The sequence below is a fragment of the Chanodichthys erythropterus genome, chromosome 20 (genome assembly GCF_024489055.1).
Source record: "Chanodichthys erythropterus isolate Z2021 chromosome 20, ASM2448905v1, whole genome shotgun sequence".
NCBI lineage: Eukaryota > Metazoa > Chordata > Actinopteri > Cypriniformes > Xenocyprididae > Chanodichthys > Chanodichthys erythropterus.
In genome coordinates this window covers 21,218,280-21,236,701 of record NC_090240.1, presented here as the reverse complement: position 1 = coordinate 21,236,701, position 18,422 = coordinate 21,218,280, and the positions used below count along the sequence as shown (strand labels likewise).

General features: G+C 38.7%; 2 protein-coding genes across 2 annotated transcripts in view; one reads left to right on the top strand and one right to left on the bottom strand.

Moving 5' to 3' along the window:
• Positions 1–743, bottom strand: part of znf385a (zinc finger protein 385A) — an 86,993-nt gene extending 86,250 nt beyond the window's left edge. The window contains exon 1 of the mRNA XM_067371058.1: positions 610–743. Coding sequence (XP_067227159.1) covers positions 610–619 — 10 coding nt within the window. The 5' untranslated portion in view covers positions 620–743. The remainder of the gene's footprint in view (positions 1–609) is intronic.
• Positions 744–810: 67 nt separating this feature from the next.
• The window catches only part of birc5b (baculoviral IAP repeat containing 5b), a 30,205-nt gene continuing 12,593 nt past the window's right edge, over positions 811–18,422 (top strand). The window contains exon 1 of the mRNA XM_067371061.1: positions 811–864. Within this exon, the coding sequence (XP_067227162.1) occupies positions 811–864 (54 nt within the window). The remainder of the gene's footprint in view (positions 865–18,422) is intronic.

Sequence of the window (18,422 nt, the reverse complement as noted above, 5' to 3'; positions counted from 1 at the left end):
TTCATTTAGATTTAATAATAATAATAATAATCAGTCATTTATCATTATTGGCCAAAACATTAAAATAATTATCGAAAAATATCTGTATCGGACAGAATTTTTATAGTGGTGCATCCATATTGCAATCACGATAATGATAAACAAAAAGATACGCACAAAGAATACAATGGAATAAGTCAACATATTCACTCACACACACACATACACACAACTGGTCGTTTTATCTCCTCATAAACTAAGGAAGTTCAACTTAGGAAGTGGATTGTTTGGTTCCCTTGATTTTTTTTCTTTGATATTTGAGGGTCAAAATCCCTCTGAGAATGGACAGCGGGAGTCTGACCAAGGGTGAAACGGCTTGTATAGCTGGACACCCGCTGCTAGAACTGTGACCTTCAGCGTCAGCTTGAATTTATCTTGAAGAAACCACTATGATGTATACTTGCACATCAGGTCTACACAAGTCATTTTTAAGTTAAAAAGAGTGGCATTAAAGACGTTTTGAGCTAGAAGCTCATCAGAGAATGTCTGTAAAGCCGTTTTTGACTGAAGTGCCAGGGGTGCCGCAGCACTTAACACAAAGTCTTGGAGAAGAACCGAGGGAGAACTTACCTAAGATCATCCTCAAAGCCTCGCTCCTACGATCAGGACCAGCTCTCCTCGAATTCTAATCCAGGGGAGCACAAGTTCTTCTCCGCGCTCCTCTCTGCGTCTCTCTTCCAAACCAGAAGTGAGTCAAGCAGCCAGCGCAGCGTGAGAGAGAGCATAGCTGTTGTCCATCCTGTATCTCGTATGTCCTCTCTCTTCAGGTGAATGAGCAGTATTCTGAGGGGAGGGATCTGCAGGTCTTCTGCCGTCTTCTCTCAGGTGAGTCAGAGGGCAATGTGGGGGAGGGTCCGGACACGGGGGTTGGGGGGGGGGGTCAGAAATGCCAGAGCCTTTGGTCAGTTAATGAGCCGAAATCCCTGCAGGCACACCGGGATGAACCGTGCTTTTCTACAGCAGACAGAAGATGAACAGTTTCCCTTCAACAGGAACATTTCTCAGATAACATGAAGAAATGCCTCAGTAGCACAGTCAAGCCGGTGTCTGCGCTGCACTCTCTCTCTTTCTCTCCCTATCTCTCTCTCTCTCCCTGCTTCTTTTTTTTTTGGGGTTGGGTATAACCTAAAGGCACCTTCCCTGCCTGCGCTCTGATTGGTGGCAGTCCCAACCAATTGGAGAGGCAGCAGCCGCTTGTCATCCTGCAGAGTGGAAAGCATGGAAGCATTGCCACACACTCTCTCTCTCTCTCTCTCTCTCTCTCTCTCGATTTTTCCCTCCATCTCTTTCACTCTCATAATCGGTCTGTTTATGGCAATCGCAACGGCGGTGGTCACTTCTCCATCTCTCATTCCTCTTTTACGCTTTGCAGCCCTGTGAACTTGTAAGGGGATTAATGTCCTCTTCGCAACTCCATCAGGCTCCATCTCTCTTTTAGTCTATCTGTTGCAGGAAATATTTGTTACGCAAAGCTTCTCTCAATAGTTTGGAGAGATTTGAGGGGACAGAGCGTACGGAAGAGATGGAACCGAGAGCGACAGAGCAAAGGAATGAGGAGGAGGAGGGGGAGATTAAATTCAAACTGACAGAGGGATGAGGAGACATGGAGTGACACGGAGAAAAGACTGGAAGGAAGAATGAGAGAGACAGAGAAACTAACAAAGAGAGAGAGCGACACAAGCCTCAGTCTTATTTAGCACAACTGGGCCAATTTCAAAATGTGTCAGTCGGGATGAAATGCACCACATAAAGAATTTTAAATTGAACATCTTTGGTATGTAAACGTTTTGGCTCGCCTTAGACAACAGCCGAGCTTATGGCAGCGTTTCCGATGGAGGAAAAGCTATGCTGCAGGGGTGAATCCACCATTTAAAAAAAGGCTAGAGAAAAAAAGAGGTGTCAAAAATGAATTCTCTTAAGCCATATACTTGCAGACACACTACGCACGCTTGAGCCAGGGGGTAGAAAAATTGCGATCTTTCATTTTGTCTTCCTTTTGGTTTCTTTTCCCTCCTCTCTCTCTCTCTTTCTCTCTCTTCTGTTGTCTCTGGCTTGTGCAGTAAGTCAGCGAGTGGGGATGTGAATACTAAGGAGGCTGGCTGACACTCTCGATAGTGCACTGCACAGAAAATAAAGAAGGGTGGGGGAAACTGGACATATAAGCTCCATTAAAAGTGCCTAATGCATAAATGTAAAAAAGACTAAAGGTGCATTACTTGTGCATTCGCACGCATGCTGTCATCTGATCCCAGAAGGCACTCATATACACTATTAGACCAGCACCTGAGCAAACAGCTCATAATGAGGATGGACTCATGTGTGTGCCCTGATACACAAATGGGTAAACACACTGATACAGGTGAGGTCTTTATACTGATCTTTACTGATTAACTGCTCATCATTGGAGCTTTGCTTAATCATTCACTTTGTAAAGGTCAGGAGGAAGGTCGTGAATCTGGGTTTGTCAACTGTGGATGCAGACGGCGACAAAGCAAACAAAATGCACCTTCCTGCTGAGGATATAACGTGTTTTGGATGCTGGTATGCTGGTGTGCTTACCAGGGTTAGGCAAAATTCAGAATTTAAAAACTGGCAAAACTAATTTTGGTATTGATTTGGCCACAACCCACTGGAATTTGAATGGAAATTAAATGGGAATGACAGGAAGAGGAATTTATTTTCAGGAAGTAAAGGCAGTAATGAAAGTTTTCATACTCTTCATATCCAAGTCCTACAGCAGGAATGGGCAAACACAATCCTTGAGGCCACTGTCCTGGAGAGTTTAGCTCTAACCCTAATCAAACGCACTTGAACCAACTAATCATGTCTTCAGGATTACTAGGTTACAGGCAGTTGAGTTTTTAATTGGGGTGGGAGCTAAACTCTGCAGGACAGTGGCCCTCCATGACTGAGTGTGCCCATCCCTGTCCTAAAACGTCACGTTGTCACGTTAACATTCAGCATTTGTCCAGACAAGCTTTCCATCTCTAATTAAAAACTACACTTACTGGGACTGAATGAATAAATTACAATTTACTTTAAATCTAACTGCTTAAATTTTAATTCAAATCACAAATGAGCAGAAGATTAAAGACATTTTCATTTCAATTATGAATGAGGCTTCTTATAGCTTAACCAGCAAAACAATATGAACATAACATGGCTATGATGGTCAACTGGTGCCAAGATCCAGCATAAACAATAGCATTTTTAGGGATAGCCAATATGTAATAATTAATAAAAAAGTAATAAGTAATAAAAAAAAAAATCAAGTCATCATGGCTGATAACAAATAAATGGCAGATTTTAAAATGTTATACTACTTTGATTAATAAGTGAAAAAAAAAAAACATTATAAACTCAAAATCATTTTAAATCCTGAATTTAGGCAACAAATGTACAGTAAAATAAAGTGTACCTAAAGTACATGTACAGTTTACATGATTTTCTCAAGATTAGATATAGCAGTGTTATTAAATTGTTAATATTATTTTATATAATTACTTACTTCAGGTGATCATTACATGATGGCATAGGTTATCTAAATGTAAAACATTGAAGAAATGACCACGAACAATCAAATATTGACTTTTCGAATGCATTTGATTTAACCTGGGCTGCATTTCCCAAAAGCTTTGTGAGCCTAAGCTGATCATAGAGACCATTGGTGGCAATGGTTTCTATGATCTACATATGCTTTTTGGAAACACAGCCCTGTTTTTTTTTAGTAAGGCCATCTGAGCCTGTGAACGTCAAAGCACTGATAAACAGGTTGATTAAATGGACCAGCCCAGTCCTGGCAAACCGAGTGACGGCTGGGTGGACAGTGTGCCGGTGTGTACGGCAATGCAGAGCTCACACGGTAGTGTGACCGTGTGTGTCTCATCAAAAGAGGGTATAGGGTTCCCTCATTAGTTGTGTTGGGATCAATAATTCAGAGCAGGGCCTTGTTGAGCTCAATGGTCCAAACGCTAATGTGCTGTCTACCCACTAGGGACTGAGACCAGCAGGACTTTAATGGATGTCATGATGAGAGGGTGAAATCCAAGAATGGGGATCCTCTTGCAACCCCTGGCTCCGTGTGCGTGTGTGTGTGAGGTCTGGGATGGGTATGGTCACAGCATGAGGAGAATGGCTATTAAAGAACAGGTGTGAAGAGATGGAAGGATAGATGAGAGCGTTAAGAAGAAGAGCTGAAGACGACAAGTCACCCTACTGTAACTTCCACATACCGACAATTGTTACACAATTAACTCAATTAGCTCTTTCTGTGTGTGACAGCTTTGGCATCACATAATCAGTTCCTGACTACCTTGGAGTCATTAATGACACTGCAGATTAAAAAGAGAGATAAAAGAACACTACATTCATAAACATGTTTGACACTTAATAAGAAAACTTATTGTTCTACTAAAAGGAGAATTTTAAAAATATTTTTTACTAAAAAACTAGACAAAATATAAATTCTGCATGTTACTCAAACTTGCATAATCACTAGAAATATTTATTTGCAACATCTTGTTGACTTTCTAAGCACATAGGCTTCAAACTGTAGGATTCAGGTGTGCAAGGCACTGCATGTTCTACTGGGTTATATATATATTTAAAATAATATAGAATAAAATTCTCCATTTTCTCCATAAATGTAAGGAGAAATATAAGGAGCCTGAATTAAATATGAAAATCATACTTATCTGATCAGTTTGTAGAAGTAAATGAAGAGGTATCATATCAATCACAATTTCAGTATGGAGAACCGCAAAGGCTCAGGACCATTGTTTTTCACATGCTACCCTTGGGTTTGGCGTTAGTTTTCACTGTTATGCTGATGATACTCAGCTCTATATTTCTTCATGCCTTTTTTTCTCCATTTAAAGGTGGTATAGAGGATGTTTTCATCGACTGAGTTTTTGAAATTTCAAGTGAACGCCTCCCAAAACTCGAGTGTTTGTTTACCACCGGCATTCGCTGTGTTATTAAGCCGGGCACACAATTAAGGACTAGCTAAAACATTCTGATTGTGCTCAACATACAGCGATAGTTTCCTGCTCCTGAAGCATATTTATATACTTTCACATGGAATTTGAACACCGACTGTAATCGCAGACTGAACGCAACTGGCTCTGACTGGACGCGTTTGAGCGCGATCAGTCATAAATATAAATTTACATTCATAATCGGCCTTACAATCGCTAAGCCGCGCACACACTTAGTGGATTCATTATGTCGGACTCACCGCAGGTAACTCATAATCTGCAGTTGTTACTCCTGTCTCCTGACAAAAACATTGCATGCGGCGCATGTAGAGTGTGGAAAGTTAGTAGAGCGCGCAGCCGCGCGTCTCTCACAAGGAACGTCTTGGCAGTGATTGACAAGCCAGAGAGCCAATCCGCGCACGTCTCTCACAATGGCAGTGATTGACAAGCCAGAGGGCCAATCGTTCACGTGATGATCGCGTAAACGATTGGCTGATGTTTTTAAGGCCCTACCTCTTGCACAGATGATGTATATTAATAAAATAAAAAGCAATATAAATAAAGGTGACTGACGAAATATACCAATTCACAAAATTAACAGAATGCATAGTTGAAAAATTGGATGACTAGTAATTTCTTATAACTTTTGTAAAAACAGAGGTTTTAATTATTGGACCAAAAACCTCTGCACGTAATATAGTTAGAATACTGTCTAACACTTAATGTTAGAACGCTCTGTCTAACGCTCTGTCAAGTCCTCGTCATCAGTTAGGATCTTGAGTGTGCTCTTTGATACCAATATTTATTTTAAGCTACATTTCTAGCATCTGTAAAACTGCATTTTCCACCTTAAAAATATATGTAAATTACAACATATGCTCGCAATGATAAATGCAGAAAAGTTAGTTGACCTCAAGGCTAGATTATTGTAATGCTCTACTGGGTGGTTGCCTTGCATGCTTAATAAATAAACTCCAGCTGGTCCAAAATGCAGCAGATAGAGTTCTTCCTAGAACCAGGAAGTATGACCATATAAGCCTGGTTCTGTCAGCACTGCACTGGCTCTCTATAGGTTGTTTTCAGTCACGTGGTTCTCGAGACGCGCAAAATTCCGGTGGAGGGCAAGCAGTGAAAATTAGAATGGAAGGGATGGGAAAAAGTCCGTTCTGTGCTGATTTAGACAGAAAATCACAACATATGTTGGACGTGATACTTATGTTATGAAGAGGAGCGACATTTCCACTGAATTGAAAGACTTGACTGCCATCGAGGAGGTAGATATAGAGGATGTTAAGCTGCCGTAACGCCGTGTTCAGTTCTAGTCTGGGTTTGTTTATATTGCGCTGCCTTTCTGCAAGTGATGTTAAGGGCAGTATTTTTTTCTGTCATGGTTGTGAAAAATGTCGCCATTGTTGGTCATTTATGCTGAATCGAGAACTGTAATAGGAATTCACGATATCGTTCGGGGGGGAAAAAACTGCTAATACAATTTTTTGCCTTGGTTGAGAAGGTGAGACGACTAGCAAATGTAATAATGTCACTAAATAAACCCACTATCTTTCACTCAAAATAAACACATACTCTACTTAGCTGAGTTTTGTATTTGGTTTTTGTAATTAACGTTGTTTGTGAGTATGACTCATTCGCTTTATAACTTGCACACAGCCACTTCAAAACTGTTGATGAGCTTCTATATGTTTGATTTCGGTTGTCATTTGTTGAAATAAATACAAAAATATGAATGTGACCTCGATTCTCCTTCGTGGTCATATGGGAAAGTGAATATTTACAAAAACAACATTAAAACTAGTTACATTTACACGCTTCCAACAAAGAAATGCATCGACTTCTGTCAGCTTGTTAAACATTTATTTTATTATTTTCTACAATACAACGGCTGAAGCAGCATTTTCATGGTAATCAGATCAACATGAACGGAATTCTACAAAAATGAAGTTAAAACACCAAATTATCATTCAATAGGATAAAATATCTTCTCCTCCCTGCAAACGATAGCATGAAGAATGTGAATATTTAACCAATTCAAAAACAAAAGGTAAGGTATCCATATTCATTTCAGTATCAGCAGACGCAAAACGCTATAAAAGGCGACAACTTTTTAAGTTAAAAAAACTAAATAAGTTATAAAAAACGGTATAAGATATGTAAACGATAAAAACACCTTCTTGGTTCTCGATTTTAACGATTTGAGCAACCATAAACAACGCAAAACATACGAATATTGAGTTTTTGATAGGATTCCTATATAGAAACATCACTCCCTGCCCTCCGACACATTCGCGCTGCTGCTGTGACGTCACGTGAAACCAACCTATTAAACATTGCATACATTTTAAAAACTTGCTAATTACTTACAAAGCATTAGATGGTTTAGCTCCACAGTACTAGCTCCACAGTACTTGAATGAGCTCTTAATGCATTATAGTCCTTCAAATCTATTGCGGTCTCAAAATTCTGGTCAGGTGATAATACCTAAAATATCAAAATTAACTGCTGGTGGTAGATCCTTTTCCTATTTAGCACCCAAACTCTGGAACAGTCTTCCTAGCCTTGTTTAGGAAGCAGACACACTCTGTCAGTTTAAATCTAGACTAAAAACACATCTCTTTAACCTGGCATACACATAATGACATTTCTATAATTCAAATCAGTTAAAGGATTGTTAGGAAGCATGAATTAGGTCAACCGGAACCGAGAACACTTCCAATAACATCAGATGTACTCGTTACATCATAAGAAGAATGCCATCTATGCTAATATTAGTCTCATCCTTATCTGGAGGTTGTTGTAGTCAGCCGGATCTGAGCTGTATCCACATCAGGGGTCGGTTGCATAAACCACTTAAACTAGTCTTAAAAGTTAAGACAGTAATGTTTTTCTTGAAGAGTGGTCCTAATTTTTTCAAGTCTGTTACATAAAAAGGTAGATTGGTGTCATTTGAATTGGAAAAATAACATTGATTACCCCTTGGTTAACTGCAAGTTGGTCAAACTAGTTCTTAAGACACAGTCTTAATATAGTGACTAAGTTTATACAACTGGCCCCAGATGGTGGACCTGCACCTACACATAAACTGGATGAAATATTTTGAATGCTACCAATCTACAATCTGATTTCTGACTTGTGATGCAGCCTGAATCATAATCACACCATGTTCATTCGTTGGCCAGAGGAGAACTGGCCCCCCGACTGAGCTTGTTTTTTTTTTTCTTCTCCATTCCATCACCTGATGGAGTTGGGTTCTTTGCCACTGTCACCTCTGACTTGCTTAGTTGGGGATACTTAATATTCATCAATATATTGATTTGACTGCACTTACACTGTTGGATGACAACTGAATTGAGCTGGATGATGATATCATTGTTTTCTGCAGAACTGCTATAAATGAAATGAACTAATTTAATAATTAATGATCTTTACAATGGAACTGAATCAACACTTAACTGACTTCAGCTGAACAACAACGACACTATTTTCTTTCTAGAGCTGCTTTATAGCCGAAATGAACTCTGTTCGCATCATTAATTATTCCTGTTACTGTAAAGCTGCTTTGAAGCAATTTTTTACCGTATACAGCACCTAATAAATAAAGGTGACTTGACATGCAAAGGCCTGGAAATATAGGCTAATACCCCCATTTTTCCTTAATTTTCATAACTGTAAAGGATAAGAAGAGTCTATTAACGTGTCATTTTATAAGTTTATAACCGCAATGATACTGCTGCTCACCTCAGAATGTAAATAAGCCATACATATAGCTATAAATGAAAAATAAATAAACTTTATTTAATGTGCTCAATTTATTTAAAGTGTCATCATCAGTTTCCTTTGAAACAATGTCTCAAAATAGCATAGCTTGCGAGGTGCGGCATGAAAACACGCCACATGAAACTCTCCCTTAAACGGCAAAAAACACGCTGAGAACATGTTCATACTTATCCTATTTCTATGGGATGACACAGTGCATGAATGTCCCACAACCAAAGAGTAGAAGCAAGCGTACATATCCTCATTAAAACATAAAATATTTCAACAATATCACATCACAAGAGTGCCTTTATTCTGAATCAACAGCAGTCTGTTCTGATATACCAGTGCTTCCCACACATAGACTTTACTTGGGCGGGCCGTCCACGTATAATAACGGCCGCCCAAGTATATTTGGAGACACATTTTTGCTTTTATCATTTTTATCCTCTTATACTTTTATATCCGCGCAAGATAATGAAACCATCCGCGATCGAATAACTAGTCGTTTCGTACCTGCTTGTTATGTGTGCGTCAGAACTGTTTACTCCCGATAGCATTCCCAGGGGTGCTGCATGTTGCAAAGTCACAAGTGATTCTCAAATCAATGAAAAGCGCAGATTTATGCCAAGCGATTGCTAATGAACTCAAGTTGATGAATTATTACAAAGTCTACTTCATGGCCTTTATATAAAATGTTTTAGACGATTGTAAGAATCTGAAAGAATCAGCCTGCAATAGATCAGACATTTCAAAATAAGAGTCCTGGTGTATTTCGGGCTTCTTTATAATTAAAAGTCACACGCTACATTTTTTTTTCTTTTTCTTTTGGGCATTATTGGTAGTTTGGTTACACAATAAATTGTATTTAATTTGATTTACATTTAATTCATAGTAAATTATTGTAGTCTCCCCCACAGGAAGAAAAGACTAAGAACATTATTTGACACATATATTATTCATTTTATAAATTTTACTAGTAAAATCTGTGTCCCATTCACTGAGAGGGACACTATATGACAGCAAGGAGAACATAGGAAAAGGTGAACCATTTAAATGCTGTAATTTTATATAATTTACAATGCATAATAATGCATAATATTAGTATGTAATTAAATGTAATATGCTATGTAATTAAAATTAATTTCAATAAATAAAAATACTGTTAAAAATGACACATTATTATTTACATGTAGTAGACCATTTTTGTGCCGTGTGTAATAGGAGGATTTTTCGCCCGGCTACCACCGCAAGTATCAAACCTGTGGGAAGCACTGTATTCTGACCAAAATAACAACAGCAAGCGATGTTACACAACTGTACAATAAAAAAAAGTTAATATTGAGAAACTTACATTTTTGACGATGTATTTCCAGTTACCACTGCCTGTTTTTGCTCCACGAATGAAAATAATATCAACTGAAGCCAAAGAAGAATTTAACGTTGCTTCCGAGCAACAGTGGCATTTAGTTCCCTAATGAATCAGTGTTTTTTTTAACAAAACGGTTGCGTGAATGATTCAATGATTCACTCATAAAAACAGAGGCTCGGTTCAAAATAGCGTACTAGCATATAATCCTACAATATAGTAATTGTTTCTCCAAATTCAGCCAGTCACATTTTCTCTTCAGGATGAAGTGTTTTTGAACGAATCGGTTGAGCAAATGAATAAATCACTCACTCATAATACAAAAAAGTCAATTGTTGCCCCTACTGGCGTAACTGTGTAAACTGCAGAAAGAGTCACTGAAAAATCATTGTATAATAATACTTTATTACACAATTCCCAGAACAGCATCTGAAAAGGATATATACCATACTTCATCACAATAATTACCATGGTCACAAATTGCAGAAATTTCAAAATGCACCAATTTTCAAAAATGTTGTCACTATAGGAAGCATGTCCATGTGAGGCCATGCTAGGCCAAGAGTCAGAAGAGTGTAAGTCAAGTGCTGCTGTGTGAACCCTATAAACTGTCTATATCACTGCAACCATATGGACAGAACAGAGAAAGAGGGAGAGAGGCTGGAACACCTCTGCTTGCCACCATTCAACCATAAAAGTCCACTGCCAGAATAAACCTGCACTGCGACACACACAGAGGACAAGGCCTTGACTCCCTTTCTACAGTCCAATTCATTATGTTCTAAAGCTCCTCACTGTATAATCCCTACCTACAGCAAAGGCAAAAGCGCTCTGCTGCCATCTGCAGGTTCAGAGGTGCTATTACACATAAGAATCATAAATAAACACAAGATAAAGCAGCAAATCAATGACTGATTTTCATACCAAAAAATATATATATATATGATGCTTATGTAACTGTGACATTTAGGGAATCATCTTGAGGATTTCAACATAACTGCTAAGTCATATTTCATTCTCCCTCTTAAAAGTACCAATTACACAGAGAATTATGGTTTATTTAGAGAGCTATTTTTACACAGAGCCTTGGGGAATCACATCCCCAAACGTACACACTTCTGTAGCGCAGCAGCCTTGGACCGCCTCCAGACTGCAAACCAAGCCTTGCAAACTAAGCCTCTCACGCAAGCAGCAAACAGGGCAAAGCAGGGACACAAACCTGGGACACAAACAAACCTGGAACTAGCATGCAAATTTAAACACTGTGTGCAGGACCAGATCAAAGATGCAGAGACATCAAGAGCCAGAGAAAGTAAGCGAGAGAGAAATAGAGCTTCCATGTTGAGATACTGCCCAGCTGCAGGAATAGGTTTCATGTGCGAAGAGGACCAGGCCAAAACATTTTAGGGACTCTGTGAAGGCTTCCCTGTCTGGCCAGAGGCCCATGGGTATATTGGAATATTGAGGTTCTATTTTTAATGTGTTTAACGAGAGACCAGAGCACAAGAGATTAAATCTGGACTCTGAGTTGGCCAGTTCAGCGGACACAGATACAGTATATCTAGGGATAAGGTGAAGCCCAGTTGTAAAATCTGTGTACTAACAGATCTTTTATCATCATCATCAATTCTCAACATGCTCGTCTGGTACTAAGAACTGACCAAACAAACATTCTGTAGGGAAAAGTGTCATATATAATTTGCTCATGTTGGATATAAAGGGTTGTATATAAAATGTATAGCAAACTAGAATCAACCCATTATCAGAATATTACACTTTAGTGGTTTAAGATAATTTGACTTTCAGATACAGTGGGTACGGAAAGTATTCAGATCCCTTAAAATTTTTCACTCTTTGTAATATTGCAGCCATTTACTAAAATCATTTAAGTTAATTTTTTTTCCTCATTAATGTACACATAGCACTCAACATTTACAGAAAAACACAGAATTATTGACACTTTTGCAGATTTATTAAAAAAGAAAAACTGAAATATCGCATGGGCTTAAGTATTCAAACCCTTTGCTGTGACACTCATATTTAACTCAGGTGCTGTCCATTTCTTCTGATCATCCTTGAGATGGTTCTACACCTTCATTTGAGTCCAGCTGTGTTTGATTATACTGATTGGACTTGATTAGGAAAGCCACACACCTGTCTATATAAGACCTTACAGCTCACAGTGCATGTCAGAGCAAATGAGAATCATGAGGTCAAAGGAACTGCCTGAAGAGCTCAGAGACAGAATTGTGGCAAAGCACAGATCTGGCCAAGGTTACAAAAAAATTTCTGCTGCACTTAAGGTTCCTAAGAGCACTGTGGCCTCCATAATCCTTAAATCGAAGACGTTTGGGACGACCAGAGCCCTTCCTAGAGCTGGCCGTCTGGCCAAACTGAGCTATCGGGGGAGAAGAGCCTTGGTGAGAGCTCCAGAGATGCAGTCGGGAGATGGGAGAAAGTTGTAGAAAGTCAACCATCACTGCAGCCCACCACCAGTCAGGGTTTTATGGCAGAGTGGCCCGACGGAAGCCTCTCCTCAGTGCAAGACACATGAAAGCCCGCATGGAGTTTGCCAAGATGGTGAGAAATAAGATTCTCTGGTCTGATGAGACCAAAATAGAACTTTTTGGCCTTAATTCTATGCGGTATGTGTGGAGAAAACCAGGCACTGCTCATCACCTGTCCAATACAGTCCCAACAGTGAAGCATGGTGTTGGTGGCAGCATCATGCTGTGGGGGTGTTTTTCAGCTGCAGGGACAGGACGACTGGTTGCAATCGAGGGAAAGATGAATGCGGCCAAGTACAGGGATATCCTGGACGAAAACCTTCTCCAGAGTGCTCAGGACCTCAGACTGGGCCGAAGGTTTACCTTCCAACAAGACAATGACCCTAAGCACACAACTAAATTAACGAAGGAGTGGCTTCACAACAACTCCGTGACTGTTCTTGAATGGCCCAGCCAGAGCCCTGACTTAAACCCAATTGAACATCTCTGGAGAGACCTAAAAATGGCTGTCCACCAACGTTTACCATCCAACCTGACAGAACTGGAGAGGATCTGCAAGGAGGAATAGCAGAGGATCCCCAAATCCAGGTGTGAAAAACTTGTTGCATCTTTCCCAAAAAGACTCATGGCTTTATTAGATCAAAAGGGTGCTTTCTACTAAATACTGAGCAAATGGTCTGAATACTTAGGACCATGTGATATTTCAGTTTTTCTTTTTTAATAAATCTGCAAAAATGTCAACAATTCTGTGTTTTTCTGTCAATATGGGGTGCTGTGTGTACATTAATGAGGGAAAAAAATGAACTTAAATGATTTTAGCAAATGGCTAAAATATAACAAAGAGTGAAGAATTTAAGGGGGTCTGAATACTTTCCGTACCCACTGTAATTGACTTTAACATGGAATGACATTCTTAAGGTGCTGTCACATTTACGAAATTTTAAGAGAAAATGCGATATAGCGATGTGACTGAAAAACATTGGTGTAGGATTTACTTGGTAACATTTTTACTCAGAAATTGCTAGAAGCCTACATTTCATAGCTAAATGAAATGGCAAGTAACACACTGAATTAAACATGAAATTTTGAAGTCTGGTAAAACATACTCCAATAATATTTGTTCCCTTTCAATGGCGTGATGGAACGCTAGGCGGGTGACGTCATGACCAGGAAACTATAAAGCACACCTGAACCAAACAGTGTCAGCTTCTGTGTCTTCAGTAAACACTTTCTGTGAAATTGTGTGTCTCAAGACGTTTCGTTTTTGTCCATGGCTCTGTTTCTTCTTACTATTTCATCTCTTAAGAGAATTGGTGATCTTCAAGCACTATCGGTCTCTCCTTCTTGCTTGAACTTCGCTCCGGGCATGGTTAAAGCCTTCTTATTTCCTCGGGAAAGCTATGTTCCTAAGGTTCCCACTAATGTGGCGGGCCCTATTATGCTGCAGGCTTTTTGTCCTCCTCCATTCCAAGATCCAGACCAGGAAAGCTGGTCAGTGTGGCAAATTCACATGAGCAACTTGAACATGTTGTAAAATCTACATGGGGAAATCGTTTGTTCGCCAGTGAAATTCCCAATCGTGAGGATTCCAATTGAAATTAAAATCTGCCAAACAAATATAAATATGTAGCAGTAGAAACATTTAGAATTTTATTGAGTCAAGCTTTTCTCAACTTTGTCGCAGGACACATTTACATCTTTTTGGCAACCAGCTTTTGTCGATTAACGTCACAGGCGGTATTTTAAAGAAAAGGTAAACACTGTGGCACTTTGAGAAAATTGCTTTGCCTTTTGACCAGTGTTGGGGAAAGTTACTTTTAAAAGTAATGTATTACTTTATTATAATATAATTGCGTTACTTAGTTACTTTTTATGAAATGTAATGAGTTACATTACTTTTGCATTACTTTTTCTCACCTTGGCTGGGTTTTCTTGTTTGTTTGTTTTTTAATAACAAAAAAAGTTCAATTTTTTGGCAAATGTTAAGGCCCTTTCACACCAAAAGTAAAATGAATAAACCTAAAGCAGAAGGAAATGCATATATTATGCCTGTACAGTAGAGGGCGCAGCTCAAACAAATCTTTCAGCTGTGCCGCCATTCTGGATTAAATAGGATACAGGAGAAGGTTCAACACTCTTATTTCTAAATCTACTCTAAAGTAATTTTTGCTTATTAGTATGGTTGAATTAGATCATTGAAGGTCAGCAACAAAGACACTGGATAATAAAGTGAGATTAAATACATAAAGTATATTTGTGTACTTTAAAGGGGTCATATAATGCCACTTTTACAAGATGTAAAATAAGTCTCTGATGTCCCCAGAGTGTGTATGTGTAAGTTTTATCTCAAAATACCACACAGATATTTTTTATAGCATGTTAAATTTGTCACTTTTTGAGGGTGAACATAAACGCTCAGTTTTTGTGTGGGTCCCTTTAAATGCGAATGAGGAGCTGCTGCTCCTACGAAGAGGGCGGAGTTTCTAGAGCTCATGATAGCAGCACTGATTACCTCAGACTCACTGAAAATATCAGAAACTGTTCAGCCTTTTCTGTTCAAAACGTCTGACAATGATGGAGAGACTCAAGAAGAAGTGACATGTAAAATGAACCATTTCTGAATGGTTAGTTGATGAATTTATATAGCTGATGTGGAGTTAGCTATCTTAAAGGGGTAGTTCAATAGTTTTTTTCTAGGCTTGATTGTGTTTTTGGGGCGCAGTTTAACATGTCTTAATGCTTTGTTTTTTTAGAAAACGCTGTATTTTTCATATATTTTACCTTTATTCTACACCTGTTTCCACAGTCATATGAACGGCTTGTTTGACTTCCTGCTTCTATGAAGCCACTCCCTCCGAAATATGCAATGTGCTCAGATTGGTTAGCGGGCCCAGTGTAACCAGAGCCATCGTGATTAGGTGAAGCGTCTGGAAACGCCACGCCCTTTACCATTTGTTACCGGTTATGTGGGCTTTGGTTATATTGTATGCTCAATTTGATTATATTGCTGTATCAAATTGAGCCCGAATCAGACCCAGATGAAGAGAAATCGCGGCTTTTAAAGGTGCCCTAGATTCAAAATTTGAATTTACCTCGGCATAGTTGAATAACAAGAGTTCAGTACATGGAAAAGACATACATTGAGTTTCAAACTCCATTGATTTCTCTTTCTTATGTAAATCTCATTTGTTTAAAAGACTTCTGGAAAACACGCGGATCTCAACATAACACCGACTGTTACGTAACAGTCGGGGTGTACGCCCCAATATTTGCATATGCCAGCCCATGTTCCCAACATTATGAAAGGCATTAGACAAGAGCAGCCAGTAACGTCTGGATCTGCACAGGTGAATCAACAGACTAGGTAAGCAAGAACAAAAGCGAAAATGGCAGATGGAGCAATAATAACTGACATGATCCATGATAACATGATATTTTTAGTGATATTTGTAAATTGTCTTTCTAAATGTTTCGTTAGCATGTTGCTAATGTACTGTTAAAATGTGGTTAAAGTTACCATAGTTTCTTAATGAATTCACAGAGACAAGAGCCGTCGCTATTTTCATTTTTAAACACTTGCAGTCTGTATAATGCATAAAAACAACTTAATTCTTTATAAATCTCTCAAACAGTGTAGCATTAGCCGTTAGCCACCGAACACAGCCTCAAACTCATAGACAATAAAATATATACATCAAAACAGGGAACTACACTAACCTTTTCCACTGGTGGCACTTGCGCTACTAACTTTTTCAGTTACTGGCGCAAAACATGATTTGGTCGCACAAATTATTTATAGTAAGCCACTCTGGATAATAATGAACAATAATGAAACTGTATTGCATACAGATGTGCTTTTTATTTTACTTGCCATCTTTTAAACCACATTCTTGTTTTCTTTAACATTGGTTGGGATAGATTTACTGCAATAAAAAATACAGTACACAAAATGCAAAATGAATTTCTTTTGGATTTCAACATGCTATGCAGATGGGCAGACTCCTGAATTCTTAAGGAAGAATAAAATAAATATAATCCATAAAATAATATAATAATAGATTTTCAGCAGCTATTGACTTTTCTGTATTAAAGATACAAAAAAAAAAAAAAAATTTGGCACAGGTCTTTTACTCCAATAAATTCAGCACATGATTTGTAGTTAGCGTATGTTGGATTAATGGCCACCCCGTTCTTCTTCAAAAGAATAATTTGCGATTTAAATTTGGTGAAATGCATTTATTCTTTGGCTATATTATAAGCTACATTGAACTTAATTATAAATTCAGAGATTCCTCACTTGCTCGGTTTGCTAAATCTTGTCGCCGAAATGCAGTGGGGAGTGCTGCTAAGTCACGGGATATGTACCTGTCTCTACACTTCGCGTGCTTCATACTCTCATGAAGCTTCAATGATTCGTGTTTGAATTGTTTTGACGCAGTTACAAATTTGGACAGTCCAGCAATTGAAGGCCCACAGACTTTACAGTACACTTTACAGTACACACAGTGCATTGCTCCGTCTTGGTACCTTAACCACTGGTATTCTTCGAGCCACTGGTGTCGAAATTCATATGTCCGTATCGTTTTTCCCGCGTATGCTTTCCCTGACGAATCCTTCTCAGCCTTATCATTCTCACTCACAGGCTCCGTTTGATATGTCGCATCGACATCAAGTGATGGTTCTGTTACACTTGAACTTCCCTTCTTAAAATAGGAGTCAATTGTCTGCTTCATTTCAACACGTACAGATTGAAGGCTATGTTGACATATATATCCGATTGCTGCGTGTGTCTTAACGAGAGGTATATTTTTTTTAAATCAACGTTAGGCTACGCCTCGCCTACACCATTCCGGGAGGGGGCGGGGGGGTCGCGGTTTTGAAGCCAACTTGATGTGTTGAATGCTCAGAGCACGTTATAAAACGTATTCTTAAAATACACATTTTTGTTTTAATAAATGCTTATAGTAAATCATAGCATATTGCCTAAAACATAAGGATTGGTACAAAAATAATCAGTGATACATTTGCGACCCCATAGAAATTAGGGTCGCAATGGCATTTCAAAAGGTCGCATATGCGATCATTTTGATCGCAGTGTAGTTCCCTGCAAAATAAATACTTTACTCACATAATTCGAAGCATGCATACAGCATGCATGACGAACATCTTGTAAAGATCCATTTGAGGGTTATATTAGCTGTGTGAACTCTGTAAATGTGCTGTGATATAATCGAGAGCTCGTGTGGCAGGGAGCACGCGAATTAAAGGGGCGGCGCACTGAAAAAATCAGTGCATAGTTAATGATGCCCCAAAATAGGCAGTTAAAAAAAATTATTTAAAAAAATCTATGGGGTATTTTGAGCTGAAACTTCACAGACACATTCCAGGGACACCTTAGACTTATATTACATCTTGTGAAAAAGCATTCTTGGGCACCTTTAAATGACGTTTATGAATGGTATTTCATTTAGTATTTGTGTCAAAGTGTTTAGATGCTGTCACTGCTGTTTGTTAGCTTTCAATATACAGTTTTATCCTGATTAAAGATTTACTGTACATGACTGAGCAGTAGCATTTTTGTAAAGGTAGCGTTTAATTTACGGCATGAACAACTGTTTGTCTATGAACATAGAAGTATGTTGGAGAAGTATTCACTATAATACAGCTAACTGGCTAGCGAAGCAAAAACGAGTTTCTCTTTGTATATGTCCTTTATGCAGCTAAAAAATAGCAATAGAACTATATGTTTATGTACAAACAATA